Raw genomic sequence first — 19,636 nt, forward strand, 5'->3', positions numbered from 1 at the left:
TATCAGACTCTCAGATCCGAGTAGATCCAAGTTGAAGTAAGATTGGTACTGTTCTAGCCATGCCAACTATAGTTGGCCTGCAATGCCCCGGCGATGCGACTTGCATGGTCCACGTTGTGTTTGATTGCGGTTGAGGGGATCTTTTTGAGTAGTCTGATGTCACAAGACCTTGAGATTGGCAAAGATACAAGTATGCGGTTGCACAAGTTGGCAGATGACCCTGACCCTCCCCGACTTGTGAGAGTAATTGCAACTTGGCAACTGTAAGTTACCAATAGACATGCCAGATATACTTCCTAGTGCAATGTAATCAGTCATATGGCAAATTACAATATGCAAGAAGAATTAATAGCATGTGAGGTTTACCAAGCGAAGTATATACAATGGCATCAAAGTTTGGAACACCCCTTTCTTTTTACAAGATCTACTTCTAGCAAAAGCGTAATATATCCACTAGAAGCGATCCAGTGCTTCAACATCTACAGGTTTAATCTACTATTTAGGGCCCATCGTATGGTGTATGCTTGTGGGATCTACTAGAGGGATTTCAAATTTCCAAAACTCTACACAACCAGACAAAAGGAGCCGAGCTGAGATTAGCCTTGCATGGCGGGATAGACTATTAAAATCGTGGCGCTATCATTCTAGAGAAAAATGATTAATCCCTGCACTGCTCGATCTTCACGTCAAACAAGGGATGAAGTGCATATTCAGAACGCGACAGCTATCAAGCCGAGCCAATCACCGTACGCAGAGCTCTGGATGAATCTGATGAAAAGCCCTCGGATCCTCTAGTCTTTGCCTAGATCCAGGAACAGATCCCAGGCACTCGAGAATGGATTTCCCGGCTTATTCCTTGTGTTCAAGGCATGGCCCTTGCTTCCCTGTCCTTCGGTAACCATATAATACTGACATTCTCGCTCTTCCTACGTTGTGACATTCGCTCTTCTTGTTATACCAAAGATATTATTCAAGCCAATTCACTCATTATATGTCCGGTTCGACACAATGCACCACCGTCCTTCATTTTTAGCACTCATTGCGTTTCTTTTTGCCGTCACTCAATCGACGACATCTTATCCTATCCTGACTAGTAAATGGGTCAAAGCAGATCAATTCGAAGACGCCAAGGCTCATGGATTACGGAAAGCTTTTGAAAAAGAGGGACTTGATATATTGCCTGAGCCGCTAAAGGCTAAATATCACCTGGTGTGTCATAACGTGAACAAATTGATGTTAAAACTTCCATGATCCATGGAGTCACTAAAATTGCCCTCCATATAGGTCCCATCATGGTCAAACAACCAAAATGACCATGCAGCGGAGCGAGGACACGATTATCCCTATACACACCAAACCTCCCCAGCCCTCGTCCCAACAACACTGGATATCATGCCCGAGCAAATGCATGAGTACTACGACGGTCAAATGCAAGACAAGCAGGAACAAAAATCAACGTCTATCAATTCAATTTTCGAACAGAGACAAAACCACTATAGCGAGCTCTTGAGCTATCTACACGCCAAAAACGCCCTGAACAAAGACCCCAACCATTCTACCCCTGCATCGTTCTCTCTCGCATCCTCAGCCGGCCATTCCGTCTCCTTCTTCTCCTACCGCTTCTCGTTGCCGACTTTGGGATCTAGTACCGCGACTCTCCCCCGATATCCGCTTCCGGGAATCTTTACAATGGTGATCATCCTACTGGCCATGGTTTGGATTGCCATATTTACAATTGGATTGGTTGAATTGGGAAGTTATCTCTGGGCACGAAGGAGAGAGGCGCAAGTTGACGATGAAGAAGTTGAGCATGGTGAGGAGGAAAGTGTGCGCTTGGAGGACTTGAAGTCAGTGCCATTCACAGTTGTTTTTCCACCGCAGGGAATCAGGTCCAGCTCAGTGAGAGCATGATGATGAATACCTTGTGTCCGTTTTTAGTGGCTCTGATTTGAGTTCTGCTTCAGACTCCGAAGAGGGTCATCAGCTTTCTTGAAACTTGTACGACTGTGTTAATTCGACCTGTTTATACATGCATCAAAGCTTGATGTTTAATATATTATTTTTACCTCCATATAAGACATATACGTATTGAAAGGCGGAAAATATACTTGATGTGATCACATTTAAGTCCTATCGTACAGAATACAACCATGCACCAAAAAAAAACATGATAGCATCAGCCCCGGGCCGAGCTTCAAAATCAAACACGCTCGCTTGCTATCTCCAAACATAAAGACATTTTGAGCATTCATTCAAGTCATAAATTAGGCGCGCTGGTCGCGCTCCAAGGGCGACCAGGGAGTCTGGCCTTCAACGCCCTTCTGACGAGGTCCATTAAAAGAAGTGTCAGCGTTGCTGCGCTGGAACTTGTTCAAAGCCTCGCGGCCAGGGTCCTGGTCGGTACCAATGTCAGAGTTGAAGCTGGCGTTCTTAGCGTCGTCGGACTGGAAGCCACCTTCCTTGATGTTGTGGTCATAAGGCTTGGAATGCTGGAAGTCGCCGGTAACATCACTGACGTAGGAAGGAGCCTGACCGGAATTGTACTGGCTACGGCCACTACCGCTGGCGGTAGTGTACTCGCCAGCGTTGATGCCCATCTCATGCTTAGCAGCGGTGGGGCCACCGGTGTAGCCAGACTCGGGCAGGTGAGTGCCGGGGAAGTTACCCTGGCCGCCGAGGGCCTCAGGGTACATTTGCTGGTCCTGGGGGTTCTCACGGAGACCGCCGACAGGGGCAGAAGGAAGAGTTTGGGCAGCGGAGGTGTCGGTGTTGTTCACAGTGGACTGGTAGCCTGAGACTCCCATGGGCTCGGCACCACGGTTCTGAGAGAAGGCACCGCCCTGGCGGACGGAGTCGGCGGCAAGAGAGTCATTGGGAATAGGGCCAGAGGGCTCCTCAATAGGGTTCTGGGTGGCTTCAGGGTCGTTGGTGACCTTGGTGCTGCGGGCACCGTGAGGAAGAGGGGTTCCTTGGAGATCCATGATGATACCAAAAGTAATTAAATGGAGTTGAAAATTGGTGTGTAATGAAGAGAACTTTTGTTCGCAGAGAGGTGGAATGTTAATTGATGAAGGATACAGACGGTGGCGATGGCAGGGCTATATAGGCAAGCAGTGGGCTATGACCGAATCGTAATATTGGTAGTATCTGAAGCTCTTAGAAGCAAATCGATAGTAACGAAGAACTGTGATGTCATCTTTACGCTGGTTGATCGTGTTTGCTTGCGAATCAGCAAGTCGCTGTAACGTCAACCACTGACAACCAAGTCTGGCCCAGGATGCTCTGTTTGGCGGTTCGAGACGCCGACAGCAGGGAATCAGTGGAGTATAAGCTCCCCACTGATGTGATTTACCTGTGCTTCTGGGAGGCAGGGAACTAGAGGTCCACATATTGTAGACCGGATTGGACTAAGATTATATCAGGGAGGCGAGATTGACGTCAGGTTTAGGCGCGAGATGCAAACATATCAAACATCTTTATCTTCACCTCGACGTCGAGGTATACTCTTGATAGAACTAATTCGAAGTGTTTCTGTTAAGATTTGAGAACTAGGTTGGAAGCTACAGAAAAAAGACGAAGACGCAGAGCCTGCCGATCTATGAATCATAGGCGGTTATGATCTGCATGGTTCAACAGTTTTCTGAGCACACGACCATTGCCGAGCTAATTGATATGATTGATAACTTTACGATGGATTACTGGCACATAGCTTATTGGATTGAAGATTTCGAAATTCATTCAGTCGCTCATAATGACTTCACAAAAATGGCTTATCATACACATAATAAAATCCATAACTCATATAATCATTTAACGGGTCCTAGCGTCAGAGGGGAGATGGTCGAGTCCCTCAACACCCTGGCGGCCAATATTGTTGCCAGGGGCAGTGGTCTGGTGTAGCTCCTGACCATCAACGCGGGCACTGCTACCAGCAGTGGCGCCCTCACGGAGACCACTGTTATCAGGGGGAGCTCAAAGCGGCCGGAGCCAACAGCGGTGGTACGCTGGTCAAGAGAGTTCCAGTCACTGGCCGCTGGGGGTTGGTTAGGCAAGGGCAGGTTGGCTTTAGTATTCTCGATTTCTGCGGGCTTGTCGGTGTTCTGGTCGATGATTGACTATAGGAGCATGTTAGCGGTCTGGCTTTTGAATGTAGTATGACAATGGTAATTCACCTTCATCTTTGAGACATCAGAGTCGGCAGGGGTCTTGCCATCATGAGACCGGGAAACCTTGGATTCCGGCTTGCGAATTTCCTGGCGAGTGGTGTGGAAGGTAGCCTCAGACATGATGATTGATGCGAAATGCGAGGTTGTAAATGTGTAGAAAATAGTAAGGTATTAAGGCTTGATAGAGAAGGTAGTTGAATCCAAAGAGGAAATTGTAGATGCAGGGCTAAGAGGATTTATATAAGTTGCTTCTTCGCCAATGGCAAGTATGGGTGACGTTTATACTATGACGACATTCGGGCAGGGCCATGGATATGCATTCCCCCATCGAAACCAGCCATTCGATATTTCATCCGGGAATTTCAGACTCTACCAGGGATCTGATGCTGCCGTCAGCAAAGAAGGAAATCCCCGGGTATCGAATTAGCGTCATAGCGGAGGCCACCCCAGGTGGCAATCTATTGTATGATGCATCTTATCCCGTGATCACCATTCAGATATCTCAAGAGAACGAAGTGGAAATCAAGGGATTAAACTTCAACAGCTACTATGTCATAGTTCCACTGGATATGATTGATCCCTTTCTCCTTACCTGGAACCTGTACGGAGTATGCTCGACCCCTTGTAATCGGACTCACAATGAAGTAATTCTAAGTAGAGTCCAACTATTTTGTTCCCATGCCAGTGCATACTGAGTGCAAGTATCGTTGTCCGCTGGCAGATAGTGAACAGATCAAAGAACCTCTTGGAAGACCCCGGTCAGGACTCCAGTATGGCGAATAGATTGTCATATCGACCCTCAAGTACTGAACCAAGCAAGATGTCACCTCTAGTATCCTCTTAACCATGTCAATGTCAGGCACCGATTGCTCTGGATTGTTCGCGATGTCTATCACTTTGATGTTAGGAGTGTGCAGAGACAATCGGAATATAAGTAGCCACATATGCGAACCCACATATTTATCACACCTGACATCCATATCCAATTGGAGTATTCTCGTACTATGGGATATTCCGGAGCTAAAGTATTCCAATATGTTACGATTCAGGCCTGAAGAGTTACACGTAAATAATATCGGCGTCCCAAAATGGCATGTAATAGCTTTGCAAGTATATCACCGCCTTCCCATTTGACATGGCAGAAAATGTTTCTTATCGAAGACTTTGGACACCAAGACCTGTGGAGACTCAGCGAATCTGGTGATTGTTGTTTTTTTGAGGATCTCCCTGCTTGTCGATACACAGATTCTTCAATATGCCTCGAGATCCGCTGATCGGGCTGGTGGGAAAGGTCCGTCGTCACCCATCCATCGCACTATCACCCCACTGACCGCAGACGCGAGGGGCATACAGCCGTCAAGTGGAAAGTCCACAACATTGAACAGTTTGACCGACGCGACTTCAAAAGTTGGTAAGTTGAATTAATTCCGTACTGAGTTATTGCGATTAAAAACTAATATCTTGCCCTGACAGGAAACTTCCCGTACGTGCGCTCCGACTGCTCTGCCCGAGTACCCCCGTCTTATCGAAGTGACTCGCAGCTCTGTTGACACCTCATAGCTTCACAACCATTGACCCCCAGCGAGCCATCGGATATCTCCAGATTGAATGCCCATGCGTGCGACACAATGTTTCAGATCGGTGCCAGCCCAACTATGGCGGTTGTCACGAAGGGCGACGCTCCGTCCCCATAGAATTGCTAGACGTTGCCGGTCTTGTGCCAGGTGCGCATCAGGGTCGCGGACTCGGCAACAAGTTCTTGGACGATCTGCGTCATGCCGATGCTCTCATTCATGTGGTGGACGTGAGTGGAACCACGGACGCTGAAGGTCAGTGTGATGAGATTGGACATAACTGCTGGATCGCAGTGTTGATACATTTGTACAGGCAAGGCTACTCGGGGATACGATCCGTCGGTGGATATTGAGTGGCTGCGATCAGAGATCGTGCGCTGGGTGCAAGGAAACTTGATGGAGAAGTGGTATGTTTGCGGTTGCGAAGAGAACCAAGAAGCCATACTCATTCAATTGTTAGGGGATCGATTAAGCGAAGACACGTTGCGATCAGTCAGTGGATCCCTGAAACTTTTCCCCAATGGTCTGGAACTGACACCCAACAGAGTCAAACGCCGTGGACACATTACAAAAACAGTTCGCTGGTTACGGAAGTACGTCGCAGACAGTTGCGCGGTGTCTCGACAAGACTGGCATTAAAGAACCTTTGGAAGAGTGGTCAGATGAAACAGTAGAAGTCGTCGTCAATGCCTTCATTGACGAGAAATTCCCCACGGTGTTTGCCTTGAACAAGATCGACCACCCCGATGCAGACAAGGTATGAGGGCCCGCCCGTTTGCCTTTTCGCCATGCTGACATGAAAATATAGAATATCAGCAAAATTGCCAAGATGCAAGATCCCCAAAGTATTGTTCTTTGCTCCGCTATATCCGAAGTCTTTCTCCGCAGACTGGCAAAGCAGGATTATATTAAATACATTGAAGGGAGTGAGTTTGTGGATACAAGAGAAGATTTGATTGAAATGGGTGAGCCAGATGGTGGTGGTCTCAAAGAGATGGACGAGAAATTGAAAACGTATGTTCAACCTGCATACCAGAGCTGTTACACCTACTGACCCCCAAACAGCCGGGTTGAGAATCTGAAGGATATGGTGCTGTACCGATTTGGATCTACTGGAGTTGTCCAGTGTCTTTCTCGAGCAGCAGCGCTCCTGGGACTCGTACCAGTGTTCCCAGTTCGGAACGTCCAAACGTTTAGCTCTGGAAATGGAACAGCCGTATTCCGTGACTGCGTTCTAGTCAAGAAGTAAGTGACCCTGTTGACACCTTATGGGGTCCTACTAACATCTCTTAGAAACAGTACAGTTGGTGATGTTGCCCGCAAGGTGATGGGTGATGTGCCTATCAACTACGTTGAAGGAGTTGGTGGAACCCGAGTCTCCGAGGAGGATATCGTCGCAGTTGGGAAACACGACGTAAGTGGACCATTTCTAAACCAGAGTATCCCTTAACTAACCGCCATTGCAGATTCTCTCATTCAAGGTTGGTCGGTAGACCATTCAGTTTATGTACAGCCTGCATGAAATGACAGTAGTAATGGAAATGCCTTATGAACTAAAAAGTACAGTGTCGAGTACTTTGAAAAAAAGACTAGAGCCAGGCGGACCTGAGAGCCTTAACCTCCTTTCTTCAAGTTGGAAGATGGTCAGCAATATAAACTCACACTGCTGGTTTATAGCTCACCTGCGCACGCTCATCATTCATTCCAATAACCGGCTCTGGTGCCTTGGGGTGTTCCTCCTTAGCCTTCTTCCCATGCTTAATTCCGCCTCTTTCTGTCGTCCCTTGGGACTTGGCGTCATCCGCAACACCTTCATTTACCCTCCTTTCGTTCATACTGCGGATAGATGCATCAGATTCTACATCTGCAGTATCACCCTTCTTTGAGCGTTTGACCGTGTGTTCGTCAGCCGAGCTTCCCTTCCACTCTTTCTTCAGGGAGTAATGTCGGACGCTCGGTGCACAAAGAATTGGCGGCAAAGCTGATTGTAACGGTAAAATAAGCCGCCATGTTGGCCGTGTAACAAGTGTCGGAGTCATTGTAGAGATGTGTAGTGAAGAAACAAGTCAGGGTAGGAGATGACCAACTTATATACATCGTTATGACGTCTTCAGGCAAAACTGTTTGGGACAGGGCTTAGGGCCCGCCTTATCGATAAGATGCCTTCGTTCATCATCACTTTCCTTCCTCCCCAAATTAACATGAAGCGCGAATATCTGCCGATCGAAACTCTGCCAGCTTGGCAGTGCCTCAACGGCATTGTCGCGAAAGGCGTCGCGTTCCAGAAACTCGGATCAAGCGAGTATGGTACAGATAAAGGCAGCGCGATCGTCGCGACAGAAGCCAAGTCCAGCGACGAGAACGATACTACGCCCGAAATCCTCCTCCAAATCCCTTCCGATCTGATCCTCTCCCTAGAGGCAGTCCACAACTATGCCAAATCCGACCGGTATCTACGCGATGTATTGGAGGCAATCGGCGACTTCGGAAGGGTAAGAGCTGCTTCACCCGGGGCTCACGGCACCATCTATCTACAACGGAAACCCAACTAAGATATGCAGACAGCTAGAGGGGCTATCATGATATTCCTGCTGGTCCAAATATCACACACCAGCCCCGATCTCCGCGCCAAACACGAGCATGTCGGCGTCTCCAACCCATGGACCGAGTACGTCAAATTTCTGCCTCCGTCATTTCCTCTGCCCACATTTTATACGACGGAAGAACAGGAGTTGTTCCGGGGAACCTCACTCGCCGAGGCCCTGGATGCCAAGTTCATGTCTCTCGAGCGGGAGTTTGAGAATTTATGCCGAGCCACGGAGGGTATTAAGTGGTGTCAGCAGAGCTGGTGGGACGAGGAGAACGGCTCGTTGACGATCCAGGATTGGAAATATGTTGATGCGGCATATCGGTCGCGCATGTTGGATGTCCCTGGCTGTGGACTTGCGATGGTGCCTTGCATTGATATGGCCAACCATGTGTGTGGGGTCGGAGCGAAGGCCCTGTATGACGCAGACTCGAATGGGAATGCAGTTCTTCAGTTGCGATGGGGCAAGAGCCTGCTACCTGGCGAGGAGGTTACCATCTCGTGAGTTGTCCACGAGATGTTCTGGTTGATTGCTATGAGAACAGGGCTGACCGCTGCATTGCAGATACGGAGATGAAAAGCCCGCTTCCGAAATGATCTTTTCCTACGGATTCCTGGACAGCGCCACGACCGAAGCCAGAGAGATTTGTCTCAACATAGACATGCCCGAAGACGACCCTCTCAGTTTCGCAAAGAAAATATTCTGCCAACAAAACCGTGGGATTCGCATCACATCCCAGGGATCTGAAGAGCAACGGTTTACATGGGAAAGCCCCCTTGTTTGGATAGCCTGTGTGAACGAGGAAGACGGGCTTAATTTCGGCCTCGCACAGACAACCGATGGCGGCAGGGAACTCGAAACAACGTGGAAAGGCCAGAAGATCCAATCACCCGATCATCTCCGAGAGCTTCTCGCCGCCGATCCTCTATGGGACATCATCCAGCTTCGCGTCACAGTGCTACTTCTTGAACGACTTGAGACCCAGCTCTCTCTTCTACAGCAGATGGAAGAAGTCATCGCTAACCTCCATGAGAATGAAGTGGCCCTAACCTCATTTTTCCGGCCAGAGATCTTCGAGTTAATCAGTCGGTTCCGAGTTCTCGAAGCCAATCTGCTGGAGAAGGCGGTTGAAGAACTCATCAAACAGGTAAGTCATCTCATGCGCCCAGAGTCTCAGGCTGGAACTCTACCCCCGCCTCATTCCCCCACTAACCATAATCAGCGAACCGAGTTGTTAGGGTCTGCCAGCGTTGCAGCGTATTTCAGCCAGCAAACGGGAGTGGCAGAGGAAGTCGAGGACTTTTCATGAAACCGAATGTCCAGACTTTGATCTGTGACTCTACAATACATGTACAGATGTACACGTTTGAAGCGCCCACTTAAGTTTAGTCTGCACCTGCACCTGCACCTACACCCGCATCTGCATCAAGCCAAGGGTCCCCAGATCCCCCAAAAGATCCATCCATGCACCCACCTCGCCCTGAGTTCTATTCGATGAAACGCCGCGCTATCGACACTAGCTTGAAAATCGTACAGAGAGGGCCCGACTATGACGTTTAGACCGTAGCAACTAGTGAACCCAAGACAGTAAAAGAAGGGTGATTGAGGTGATCGGCAGGGATAGGATTGTATGCGGGGAAAGTCGCAGGCCGCACATCGGATCTCCGCTGGACCGGCTTAGAATGCGACGCCCGAGATTAACGAAAGTTACCTGAGCGTATAGTCGGTCAATGAATCGGCAGAGATGTGTGCACAGCAAGTATAAGCCCAATATTGAGAATCAAGTGGAGAAGATCGCCCACTCACAGCCATGGTTATCTTTTCTCGCGATTCTCTCGGGCAAAACTCGCTTGGGCTGATCCAAGACCCTTTTATTGCTTATGATAGGTGCATTCTGACTTCCCCAGTTCCGGAAATGACGATTGCCACCGGGATTTGCGGTTTGAGTTCTGAGATTTGGGGTGGAAGTCTGGGGATGAGTGCAAGATGACTTCAGAGGTGTACATCTGGGCAGTTTGCTGAACTGTTACTGTACTGAACTGTGACCGATGATCGGACTATACACGTTAATCACGAGGACCTGATGTGCCGCACCCTCCCCAGCCGAGTCAAAGTCTAAGTGTGTTTCCCCATAACCACTTAGAGTAACCCAGAGAGCGAAAACTTAAGCAGAGCCGAGTGAAATCAAAGCAGAGCGAGTTGATACGATTCACCAACAAATTCATTGGCGGTCCCCGGTGTATTCCCCGGTTCCCCACCTGACTCAGCGCTTCCCCCATTCCCCCAGGCGCCTCTCTCTCTCTCTCTTACATCTCAACCTCACGCCACTTAATATTCTACACTGTTCTGCTTATTCTCTTGACTGACAAGTTGCGAAAGCCATCACCACTCAAAGTTCGAACCTCGGCCCATGTGCCCCTCTGCCCAACATGCCTGGTATCTTGCCCATGAAAGTGATCAAGGTCGGCGGCACTGGCACGCAGAGCCGCATCGCCCAAGCCTGTGACCGCTGTCGTAGCAAAAAGATCCGCTGCGATGGTGTTCGCCCCTGCTGCTCACAATGCGCCAACGTCGGCTTCGAATGCCGAACCAGCGACAAGCTCAGCCGCCGAGCCTTCCCCCGTGGATATACCGAGTCATTGGAAGAACGAGTCAGGAGTCTGGAGACGGAAGTCAAGGATTTGAAGGATCTGTTGGACGAAAAGGACGAGAAGATCGACGTCTTGTCAAGGATACATTCGTTTTCGCCCGCGCCGCAACGAGCAGCATCGATGCGGTCCCCCTCGGCAGCCGCAACGTCCAAATCAAGCCCCTCAGATTCGTCGGATGGTTTGATTCATGTAGAGCAATCGTCAAAGCGCCCATCCCCGAAGTCGCAGAATCCGTTCATGGGTTTTTCCACTACCCAGGGATTTGCCGGTATGTGCCATGTGTCACGAGAATAGGAAACGACGAAGCTGACTAAATTACGCAGACGTATTCACCGACAGACTTGTTAGCCAAGGGAAGTCTGCTACTAAAATTCCCACGGTGGCGCTGACAGCATTGTCTACCTCGGTATCTCGAGGCAAGCCTAGCCAAGCGGTGAAAACACCACCCCGCTTGGTCTCCGATCAACTGATCAACATCTTCTTCCAAGAATGGGCGCCCCTGTACCCGGTGGTCCATCGTCCGACTATTTTGAAGGCCTATGAGCAGTATCTTAGTAATACCGAGTCTCTTCAGCGCGATGCCCATGCCATGGCGCAGTTGAACTTGATCTTCGGTATTGCAGCGCTCTCTTCAATTGTAAGATTGAGTTCGTCATTGTATTTGAAGGTATACTAATTGATCCCTCGCAGTCGAGAACCAACCAGGACCCGACCTTCTTCGAGGAGAACTGGTCGACTACGCTTGATTCATTCTCGGGCGAGACCTCCATGTCGAGCCTGCAGTGCTTTGCTCTTGGTCAGATCTATTGTATGACAAAGGGCGATTATCGCACTCTGCTTCGCTACCGCGCTCTTGGTGTAGACATTTGCCACCAGTTGGGCTTGCACGAAAATCTAGATACCTCGACCAATCCTCTTGAAGATGAGACTCGCAAGAAGGTTTTCTGGTCTCAATATGTTCTGGACCGGTACGTCACATGTGCTATACAGCGACGACAGTCTGCTAACATATGATATAGTTTCTGCTCCGCTCTTACTGGAATGCCTGTTCTCTTGCGCGAGGATGACATCCGGATCGAGTATCCGGTTGACGTGGACGATGAAAATGTCACCGAGACTGGGTTCCTGCCAACCCTCCCTGGTGAATCCACCCGCATCTCTAGTGCTATCGCATTGTTCGGGGCTTCCAGAATCCTAAACAAGGCTTTGGAGGACATGTTCTCTTCCAAGTCCGAATACGATGTATCTGTTTCAAAGATGCGCTCCGTTGCAGGACAGTTGGACGAGTGGCTGCAAACACTGCCTGCCCATCTCCGTCTCGAGTTTAGCCAAGATAAGCCTAGCACGAACGTCACTAGCAGCCGTTCCCCCTCCTGGTAAGTCCAATTCGTTACTTAATACAGGTAAACAATACTGACCCCATATAGTCTCTTGTCTACTATTTCATCAGATCTTTGATCCACCGTCCGGCCGTGTGTTTCGCAGACGAGAGTCTTCGCTCTCCATCCGTTCTAGCAATGTCCGATTCGGCCAAGCACATCATTCAGATTCTCGAGCTTCTCGATGAAAGACGCCTCTGTCTCTCTTTCAATATCAACCGCAAAGAGTTGATGTTCTTTTCTGGACTTGGGCTCCTGTGGCAGATGCTTGGTGTGAAGCGCGATAGCAAACTCGGCAGGGAGACTCAGAAGATGCTCGGTACCGCTAGGGGACAACTTCAAACAGAGTCCACTGCGGCAGCTGCTGAATTCGACACCCTGTCAAGCACCCTGGTTTTCCTGGATGACAGTAAACGGCCATCGTCCGACAAGGCTTCCCATGAAATGGGTGCGCCGACACACAAACCACTCAAGTCCCCCAAGAAGCACTTGCAAGCTTTGAAGTCGCGTCTTACCAGTTCTGCTCGCGACCAGCCCAAGCAAGACTCACCCCAAGCCTCCCGCCGGAACACCATCTCTGGCGCAACTCCACCACTCGTCGCCCAATCCCTCCGCTCGCCGAGCTGGAACAGTCTTCCACCTGCACAGCACGACCACCTTACCCCTGCATTCCTCACCGACAAAGACCACTCTCCTCTCGACCTCGCCTCAGCCGCACCAATGAACTACGAGCATCACCGGTCAATGTCTTGCTCAACACCCTCCGAGCCAGCCCCCGGCGCTATTACAATGGCCGACTGGGAATACGTACTCAGCGACATGGACCGCGGCTACTCCAACATCTTCACAGGGATTTACGGTGGCAAAGACTGTGGTGAAGACTCAGGCCCCTTTGCCTCGATCACAGCCGAATGCAGTCGCAAACCCATGGAGGACCCGCCAGCCATTCCGCAACCGAACGAACTCCAGGATTTGTCCCCCAAGTCCTGGTCAGCTAGTAGCGGTGAATTCCCTTCTGTGCAAGAACATGCTACGCAGAGCGTGCTCAGTTACTCGGGTGAGAGTATGGGAAGCATGGATGATACCCTGGCCCCGTATACAGATGTCAAGGTCTATCCCGAGGATATCAACACACTGGATCCATTCAACGCCTTTCCCATTCCAGGCGAAGACAAAGCCGATGACGGATTCGATGAGTTCTCGCTGGTAAATGGTTGGGACCGACGGCTGGCCGTTTGAATGCTTCAATCATTCAAGAGTCACAAAGGGGTTTTGGGAAGGATTTAAGGGATTTCGTTCTAATGATACCTGTGAAGGCGTTCAATTTTTGATTTTTGCCTATTTATTTGCCTTTATGTCTCTCTTTGGAAATATGTGCTTTACATTGTTATTATGGCTGGCATACCTGGTATATAGTCTCTGCCAAGGCGAGGATGGTTAGGTACTGCCTAGGACTCATGCGTTCTTTTGGATATGAATTTGATGACTTCGAAGATGAAAATTGGTTCCAAGGTTACTTGGCACTTGATAGGCGTATACAAAGAAAATGCTAGTAAAGATGGATATAGCCAAGCTATAGGGGAATAATGGTATCACAAACTAGGATCCAAGGTATCCAAGTAAATCCAGCTAAATACACAAGAGAGCATGGACCTCAGTGCTTCCGCAAACTCAAGTTCTCACAGTGCACATCGAACTTACTGAGTAACACTAATCCCATAAGGACCAGCATTCGAAGCCAAGTATTGGCCAACTTGGACAGTATGCGTACTCGTGTCCTGCGCGACCATGCTATAATTACCATTGGTTCTGACTTTGGTCAAAGGCGGTTAAACGTCCTTTCGGATGAATTTCCATACTTCCAATCGGCAGATGATCCCATAGCAGGAGCGAAAGCGGCGATGATTGTTTTGAAGAATGGCATGTTTGCGCAGATGTTCAACTTCAGCTTCCAGACATGAGACAGAGGCAATGCAATAACCATTAAATCGGTAACAATGTGCACGACACCAGCGACCATAAAAGCAGCCGGGCGATTACCACAAGTCCCTTGATAGATACGTCCCGATTGTAGGTAAAAGGGCGACACAGCAAGAAGGCTTCGAGGATGACACTGGTAACCCAAGCCCAAACAATGAACAGGGAGACTCTTACCGCGACGCGTTAGCATTGATCACCAATAACAGTGACAATGGTGCAATGTGCTTGGACGTATACCTTGGTCACTAAGGCCGTGTTAGAATCGCTTGTTGGAAGGGTAATAGAGGAGAATACTGACGTAGAGTAAGGCCAGAACGCCGTACATCAACAAGTATGCAATTGTTGGAACAGAGTCTTGGCTTATATCTCTGCAGATTATTGCCCACGTAAGCAGCGCTGAAGGAGTTACTAAACATCTTGGCAGTTCTCTCCCCACCGTATATACTTTCTTCTTGTGTATGCCCTTTATTTGTGCTCCGGCGTGTTTTTACGAATATCTTGAGAGGAAAATTGGAGTAAATGATACCTTCAAAGTTATGATCAAGGCAAAAGTTAGTTCGCCAACTCAACATGTTGTGTGGATAGGCATTATTGGAATAGCGAAAGGATGCCCAAGGTCAGGGTCCATGGCTCTTTCTGAATGCATGCCTCATGTATAGTATTCACTCTAAGAAATCTGACTTTATAACCAAGCTTCACTGATGAGCTCATACAATGGGGTAGGAGCTAGGGAATACAGAGTAACAAAGTCCCAAACAAGGCAAATAAGACCAGTATACTTCCCAGCCTGGCGACAATCACAATCCGGCCTGTGGGCATTAAGCCGCTGTGTCAGCGGATGATCAGCATTTTAAACCCTGTGATTGGTCAGAAGTATGAGTACTTGACCTCAAAATGAAATTACGACATGTTGTACAACAGCAGCACATCACGGAGAGTATTTTGATGAGATACACACGTAAATTGCTCAGTATGACAGGGGTCGTGTTCCGAGAAAACCTATAAATCACATCTCTCCCAACCATCCCTGATCATCTCGTTAGGCTGATTCAACTCAAGGCAAGGATGGGGCCATTTCTTAGAATGAAGTCAGGCTTCTTGCCGGCCATAATAGTGACATTTATCTTGTTGCAGCTCTTGTTTCTACTGAATATGTGCTATCTCCATGCAACACAATTCCGAAGTCTCACTCGCTCCCACAACTTCAAAGTTCTGTATGTCGACTACGACGGAGGGGTCATCGGCAAGTCGGTTTCAGACGCATACCAGGATCTACGTGGAGACAGCTTTCCAACTCTACACGAAGTCGCCCCCAGAGAATATCCGCAGCCGAGCGATATTCGAGACGCCGTGTGTCGTGGTAAATACTGGGGTGCCATCTACGCCAAGTCAGATGGATCGGTCAATTTGACATCTGCATTGGGGTCTGGTGCTTCCACACCAACCTCGCTCGCCTATGTCTGGAATGGAGCGAGATACCCGGTATTTTCACAGTCGGTAGTCTACAGCAACCTCTTGAAACTGATTCAAACCACTCGGTCAACATACTACGACAACAATGGATCTTCAGTGGCTACCACTGCCAATTTCTCTATTCCAGCCACCCTGAAAGCATTCGTCGACCCAATCCAAGCCGAGCAAATCAATATCAAGGAGACGGAAGAAGGAACAAGGGTATTCTACAACACAATCTCCATGGCGATGCCCATAGTTCAACAGTTCTTCTACATGCTAGCCTTGAACGGAATCGGATCTGTCTTCGACGCATTCACTCAGCTGTTGTGGAAAACCAACGCCCTGCTTCGCCTGACAGTCTCACTACTCTACACCTTTGTAGGAGCCCTCTGCATGACAGGCTATATCTGGGCGTACCGCGAAACCTGGCACCAAACCGGCAGCCACTTCGCCCTAACCTGGATGATCCTCTGGCTACTAATGCACATCAACATCCTATTCTTCGACATAATCACTGCCTTCGTCGAGATTCAATGGATGCCATACATCGTCCTGACATGGGTTATCCTCAACGTCGCCAGTACAATCACACCATTCGAAATGAGTCCTGCCTTCTTTCGCTGGGGATATGCGCTTCCTTCTCACGAGGCGTATCAGGTTTTAATGCAGATTTGGTCGGGGGGTTGTAATAATCGGCTGTACCAAGCCGTTCCAATTATGTTCTCGTGGTGGACTATTGGAGTCCCTACCTCTGTATTTGCGATGTACTATCGTTGCAGGAAGGCTGTGGCTGGGGTAGAGCTCTCCGATCGTGAGATCCAGGAAAAGAATGTCGCAACCGAGTATCAGACTGTGACGGAAATTCATGACTCTGATGGTGAATGGCGGGGCAATGATGATGAGGTTCAGGCGCTTCCTGTTCAACGATTCGACTGAAATAAGATTTGCGACCAGAGTATGGTTAATTGAATGGAGAGAAAAAGGGAGATTCCAAGGATATCCTGGTTGAATAGTTCAGTAGATTCAATTCGATTGATGTCAAGTGCGGTATCCATCTCTGACTATTAGTATTGATGAATGAATCGAGCCCTTGATTTCCTATGTATACATTAGAGAACAGCCGAATAAAAGACCCCTGTTTGCAGGTTTCTATCATTCCGCAGATTTGAGCTCGTTCATATATAGATGGGATTCTGCCTGAGGCCGAAATTGCTGCCTGAGGCCTGATTTCTCACAGGCCGGCCTTGACCTTCATCGCCCTCACGGCATCCCCAGGATGCGAGACGGAGATCAGACCACATGCAGCCCCAAGAAATTGGCGGAAACCACCGGGAAGATCATGTCCAAGCAAAGTAGGGCCAAACCAGGGACACTAGTTGGCTGGCGGTCAATGGTCGGAGGCGAAACCCAAGCTGTGGTTGGTATTGGCTGCCACCGATTTCATCACTCAAAGCAGAGCACCCTCGAACCGATCACGAGAGCATAAAGCCGAGACTTCCGCGCCACCCACACTTTTGCTGCAGAACCTACAGAACCTGCAGAACCTGGAGAGTCTGGAGTCGTGGAGAGCTTCCGACCCACGGGTGGACTGGTCGACCTGCCAAATGCGTGGTCACTTCCCCAGATTCTCTCGTGGCTCACGGACATAACCGCCGGCTGTTAGTCCCACGCGACTCGTGAAATCAACGTGTCATCGGTTTGAGCTTTGGCGCACTTGCCTCACTATCATGGTTCAACTATCCAGGAAATGCAGGTTTCTGGGCTTTCGTCACAGTGCGCCTACTGCCCAGTCTTGACTTTCTTGGTCAGGCACAGTATAAGGTATAAGAGGGAGATGATCCGGCGCTTCTAGGAAAAGTTGGGAAACTCTATTACCGAGTAGATTCTACTATTCTCACTACTCACTGGCGCTATGTTCAAGAAGGTGTTTCAAAAACGTCCGCAGGACCTCTATGCGAACTCCGAACTCCCTAGGGAGTCGGTATCTACCCATGAACACGAGAAAGGTCCCGGCGACGTCGTTGACACGCCAATCCCGCTTCTGACCTGGCGCTCATTCATTATGGGCGTCTTCGTTTCTATGGGAGGTTTCCTTTTCGGTTATGATACTGGTCAGATCTCGGGTTTCCTTGAGATGCCCAATTTCCTACAGCGATATGGTCAACTCCAGTCTGATGGCTCTTATGCATTCAGTAATGTGCGCTCGGGTCTCATCGTTGCTTTGGTAAGTGCCGTGTAGGTTGTCGATTCTTGTTCGCATACTAACAAATCTATAGTTGTCGATTGGTACACTGATGGGAGCTTTGGTCGCTGCCCCCATTGCCGATCGCGTGGGACGGAAATGGTGCATTAGTGGCTGGTGCGGGATGGTGTGCGTTGGAATCACCGTTCAAATCACCTCACCCGATGGAAAGTGGTATCAGGTCGCCATAGGCCGTTGGGTCGCTGGACTCGGCGTGGGTGCTGTTTCGCTGCTGGTTCCCATGTATCAAGCCGAGTCGGGACCGCGTCATATTCGAGGATCGCTCATTAGGTATGTTGACCAGAGACATTGTCTAGAATGATTTCTGACTATCCGCAGTACCTATCAGTTGTTCATCACGCTTGGTATCTTTGTTGCCAACTGCATCAATTTTGGAACCGAAGCCAATGCCGACACCAGCTCGTGGCGTATTCCAATGGGTATCACATACCTCTGGGCCTTGATTCTCGGCATCGGCATGGCGTTCTTCCCAGAAAGTCCGCGATACGATTACCGCCACGGCAAAGTAGAGAAGTCCATAACCACACTTGCCAAGATCTATGGCGTTCCTCGCAATCACCGTGCTCTCAATATAGAGTTTAATGAGATCAAAGAGAAGTATGAGGACGAAAAGCGCCATGGACACGCCACTTGGATCATGTTGTTCCGTGCTCCGACCATGTCATACCGGGTGGCTGTTGGTGTCGCCTTGCAAGCTCTGCAGCAGCTGACAGGTGCTAACTACTTCTTCTACTATGTAAGCCGCCTTCACAGTTTCCATTGGCAAACCCAGGCTAACACCATATCAGGGAACAACCATCTTCCAAGGCGCCGGTATCAAAAACAGCTACGTGACTCAGATGATTCTGGGTGGCGTAAACTTTGGAACGACTTTCCTTGGTCTCTACCTGATTGAGCACTACGGTCGCCGTCGCTCTCTGATTGCCGGTGCCCTGTGGATGTTTGTATGCTTCATGATTTTCGCCTCAGTGGGCCACTTCTCCCTCGATATCGAAAACCCGGAAGCAACCAAAACCCCTGGTGTGGTAATGGTAGTATTCGCCTGTCTCTTCATCCTCGGCTTTGCCAGTACATGGGGGCCAATGGTATGGACCATCATCGCCGAGCTGTATCCTTCCCAATACCGAGCGAAAGCCATGTCTCTCGCGACAGCGTCGAACTGGCTCTGGAACTTCCTTCTCGCCTTTTTCACACCCTTCATCACCGGCGCAATCGACTTCCGCTTTGGATACGTCTTTGCGGGATGTCTTTTCCTTGCTGCCGGTCTGGTTTATGTCGCCGTTATTGAGGGACAGGGTCGTACCTTGGAGGAGATTGATACTATGTATCTCATGAAGGTCAAGCCGTGGAAGAGTTCGAAGTTCCAGTTCCCTGCCGATCCGAACGTGATCCGTGGCTCATTTGACAAGGGAGGTGATCAGCCTGCGTCGGCTCATGTTGCTGATCCAACTACTGAGTTGCGCGAGGATGGGACAACTGCGCCTGAGGCAACTGCGCCTGAGACTCGTGCATAGGCAAAATGGGGTGACGAATGCGACGGGAATGGGAGTTAGTTGCTTGGGTGGTTAGAGCCTGTTCAT

At 49.3% G+C, this 19,636-nt stretch overlaps 11 protein-coding genes across 11 annotated transcripts; 7 read left to right on the forward strand and 4 right to left on the reverse strand.

The window, feature by feature from the left end:
* Window positions 1–1,008: 1,008 nt before the first annotated feature.
* N7446_012784 (uncharacterized protein) lies at window positions 1,009–1,911 on the forward strand (the record flags this gene model as incomplete). The annotated part of the gene is made up of 2 exons (XM_058521526.1): window positions 1,009–1,209; window positions 1,285–1,911. The coding sequence occupies 2 exons, from the start codon at window positions 1,009–1,011 to the stop codon at window positions 1,909–1,911; spliced, it is 828 nt and encodes a 275-aa protein (XP_058365003.1).
* Window positions 1,912–2,264: 353 nt separating this feature from the next.
* N7446_012785 (uncharacterized protein) lies at window positions 2,265–2,981 on the reverse strand (the record flags this gene model as incomplete). The annotated part of the gene is made up of 1 exon (XM_058521527.1): window positions 2,265–2,981. One exon carries the CDS (start codon window positions 2,979–2,981, stop codon window positions 2,265–2,267), a length of 717 nt encoding a protein of 238 aa, XP_058365004.1.
* A 764-nt stretch (window positions 2,982–3,745) lies between these two features.
* N7446_012786 (uncharacterized protein) lies at window positions 3,746–4,384 on the reverse strand. Its single transcript, XM_058521528.1, has 2 exons — window positions 4,173–4,384; window positions 3,746–4,115 (listed from the first exon to the last, which is right to left on the reverse strand). Exons 1-2 carry the CDS (start codon window positions 4,284–4,286, stop codon window positions 3,807–3,809), a joined length of 423 nt encoding a protein of 140 aa, XP_058365005.1. The 5' UTR covers window positions 4,287–4,384; the 3' UTR covers window positions 3,746–3,806.
* A 1,037-nt stretch (window positions 4,385–5,421) lies between these two features.
* Window positions 5,422–7,233, forward strand: N7446_012787 (Ygr210 GTPase family protein; the record flags this gene model as incomplete). The annotated part of the gene is made up of 11 exons (XM_058521529.1): window positions 5,422–5,457; window positions 5,520–5,577; window positions 5,640–5,649; window positions 5,727–5,995; window positions 6,054–6,147; window positions 6,201–6,232; window positions 6,286–6,497; window positions 6,549–6,754; window positions 6,806–6,985; window positions 7,034–7,154; window positions 7,207–7,233. 11 exons carry the CDS (start codon window positions 5,422–5,424, stop codon window positions 7,231–7,233), a joined length of 1,245 nt encoding a protein of 414 aa, XP_058365006.1.
* Window positions 7,234–7,354: 121 nt separating this feature from the next.
* Window positions 7,355–7,779, reverse strand: N7446_012788 (uncharacterized protein; the record flags this gene model as incomplete). The annotated part of the gene is made up of 2 exons (XM_058521530.1): window positions 7,355–7,366; window positions 7,423–7,779. 2 exons carry the CDS (start codon window positions 7,777–7,779, stop codon window positions 7,355–7,357), a joined length of 369 nt encoding a protein of 122 aa, XP_058365007.1.
* A 120-nt stretch (window positions 7,780–7,899) lies between these two features.
* On the forward strand, window positions 7,900–9,637 carry N7446_012789 (SET domain-containing protein; the record flags this gene model as incomplete). The annotated part of the gene is made up of 4 exons (XM_058521531.1): window positions 7,900–8,232; window positions 8,302–8,828; window positions 8,893–9,475; window positions 9,551–9,637. 4 exons carry the CDS (start codon window positions 7,900–7,902, stop codon window positions 9,635–9,637), a joined length of 1,530 nt encoding a protein of 509 aa, XP_058365008.1.
* A 1,024-nt stretch (window positions 9,638–10,661) lies between these two features.
* N7446_012790 (uncharacterized protein) lies at window positions 10,662–12,437 on the forward strand (the record flags this gene model as incomplete). The annotated part of the gene is made up of 5 exons (XM_058521532.1): window positions 10,662–11,247; window positions 11,303–11,616; window positions 11,670–11,947; window positions 11,999–12,355; window positions 12,407–12,437. Exons 1-5 carry the CDS (start codon window positions 10,758–10,760, stop codon window positions 12,435–12,437), a joined length of 1,470 nt encoding a protein of 489 aa, XP_058365009.1. The 5' UTR covers window positions 10,662–10,757.
* Window positions 12,438–12,496: 59 nt separating this feature from the next.
* N7446_012791 (uncharacterized protein) lies at window positions 12,497–13,597 on the forward strand (the record flags this gene model as incomplete). The annotated part of the gene is made up of 1 exon (XM_058521533.1): window positions 12,497–13,597. The coding sequence occupies one exon, from the start codon at window positions 12,497–12,499 to the stop codon at window positions 13,595–13,597; it is 1,101 nt and encodes a 366-aa protein (XP_058365010.1).
* Window positions 13,598–14,177: 580 nt separating this feature from the next.
* N7446_012792 (uncharacterized protein) lies at window positions 14,178–14,378 on the reverse strand (the record flags this gene model as incomplete). Its single annotated transcript, XM_058521534.1, has 1 exon — window positions 14,178–14,378. The coding sequence occupies one exon, from the start codon at window positions 14,376–14,378 to the stop codon at window positions 14,178–14,180; it is 201 nt and encodes a 66-aa protein (XP_058365011.1).
* A 1,112-nt stretch (window positions 14,379–15,490) lies between these two features.
* Window positions 15,491–16,729, forward strand: N7446_012793 (SNG1 family protein; the record flags this gene model as incomplete). Its single annotated transcript, XM_058521535.1, has 1 exon — window positions 15,491–16,729. The coding sequence occupies one exon, from the start codon at window positions 15,491–15,493 to the stop codon at window positions 16,727–16,729; it is 1,239 nt and encodes a 412-aa protein (XP_058365012.1).
* Window positions 16,730–17,705: 976 nt separating this feature from the next.
* On the forward strand, window positions 17,706–19,570 carry N7446_012794 (sugar porter family MFS transporter; the record flags this gene model as incomplete). Its single annotated transcript, XM_058521536.1, has 4 exons — window positions 17,706–18,017; window positions 18,070–18,326; window positions 18,375–18,792; window positions 18,845–19,570. The coding sequence occupies 4 exons, from the start codon at window positions 17,706–17,708 to the stop codon at window positions 19,568–19,570; spliced, it is 1,713 nt and encodes a 570-aa protein (XP_058365013.1).
* Window positions 19,571–19,636: the final 66 nt, after the last annotated feature.

This window comes from Penicillium canescens (assembly GCF_028828765.1).
Source record: "Penicillium canescens strain IBT 15451 chromosome Unknown utg000011l_segment0_segment0, whole genome shotgun sequence".
Classification (NCBI taxonomy): Eukaryota; Fungi; Ascomycota; class Eurotiomycetes; order Eurotiales; family Aspergillaceae; genus Penicillium; species Penicillium canescens.

Excerpts from the sequence above, each read along its gene's own strand:
- N7446_012786 (XM_058521528.1), bottom strand. The coding sequence starts at position 4,286 with ATGTCTGAGGCTACCTTCCACACCACTCGCCAGGAAATTCGCAAGCCG. Across the intron at positions 4,116-4,172 it reads CTGATGTCTCAAAGATGAAG|TCAATCATCGACCAGAACAC; the intron begins GTGAATTACCAT and ends ATGCTCCTATAG.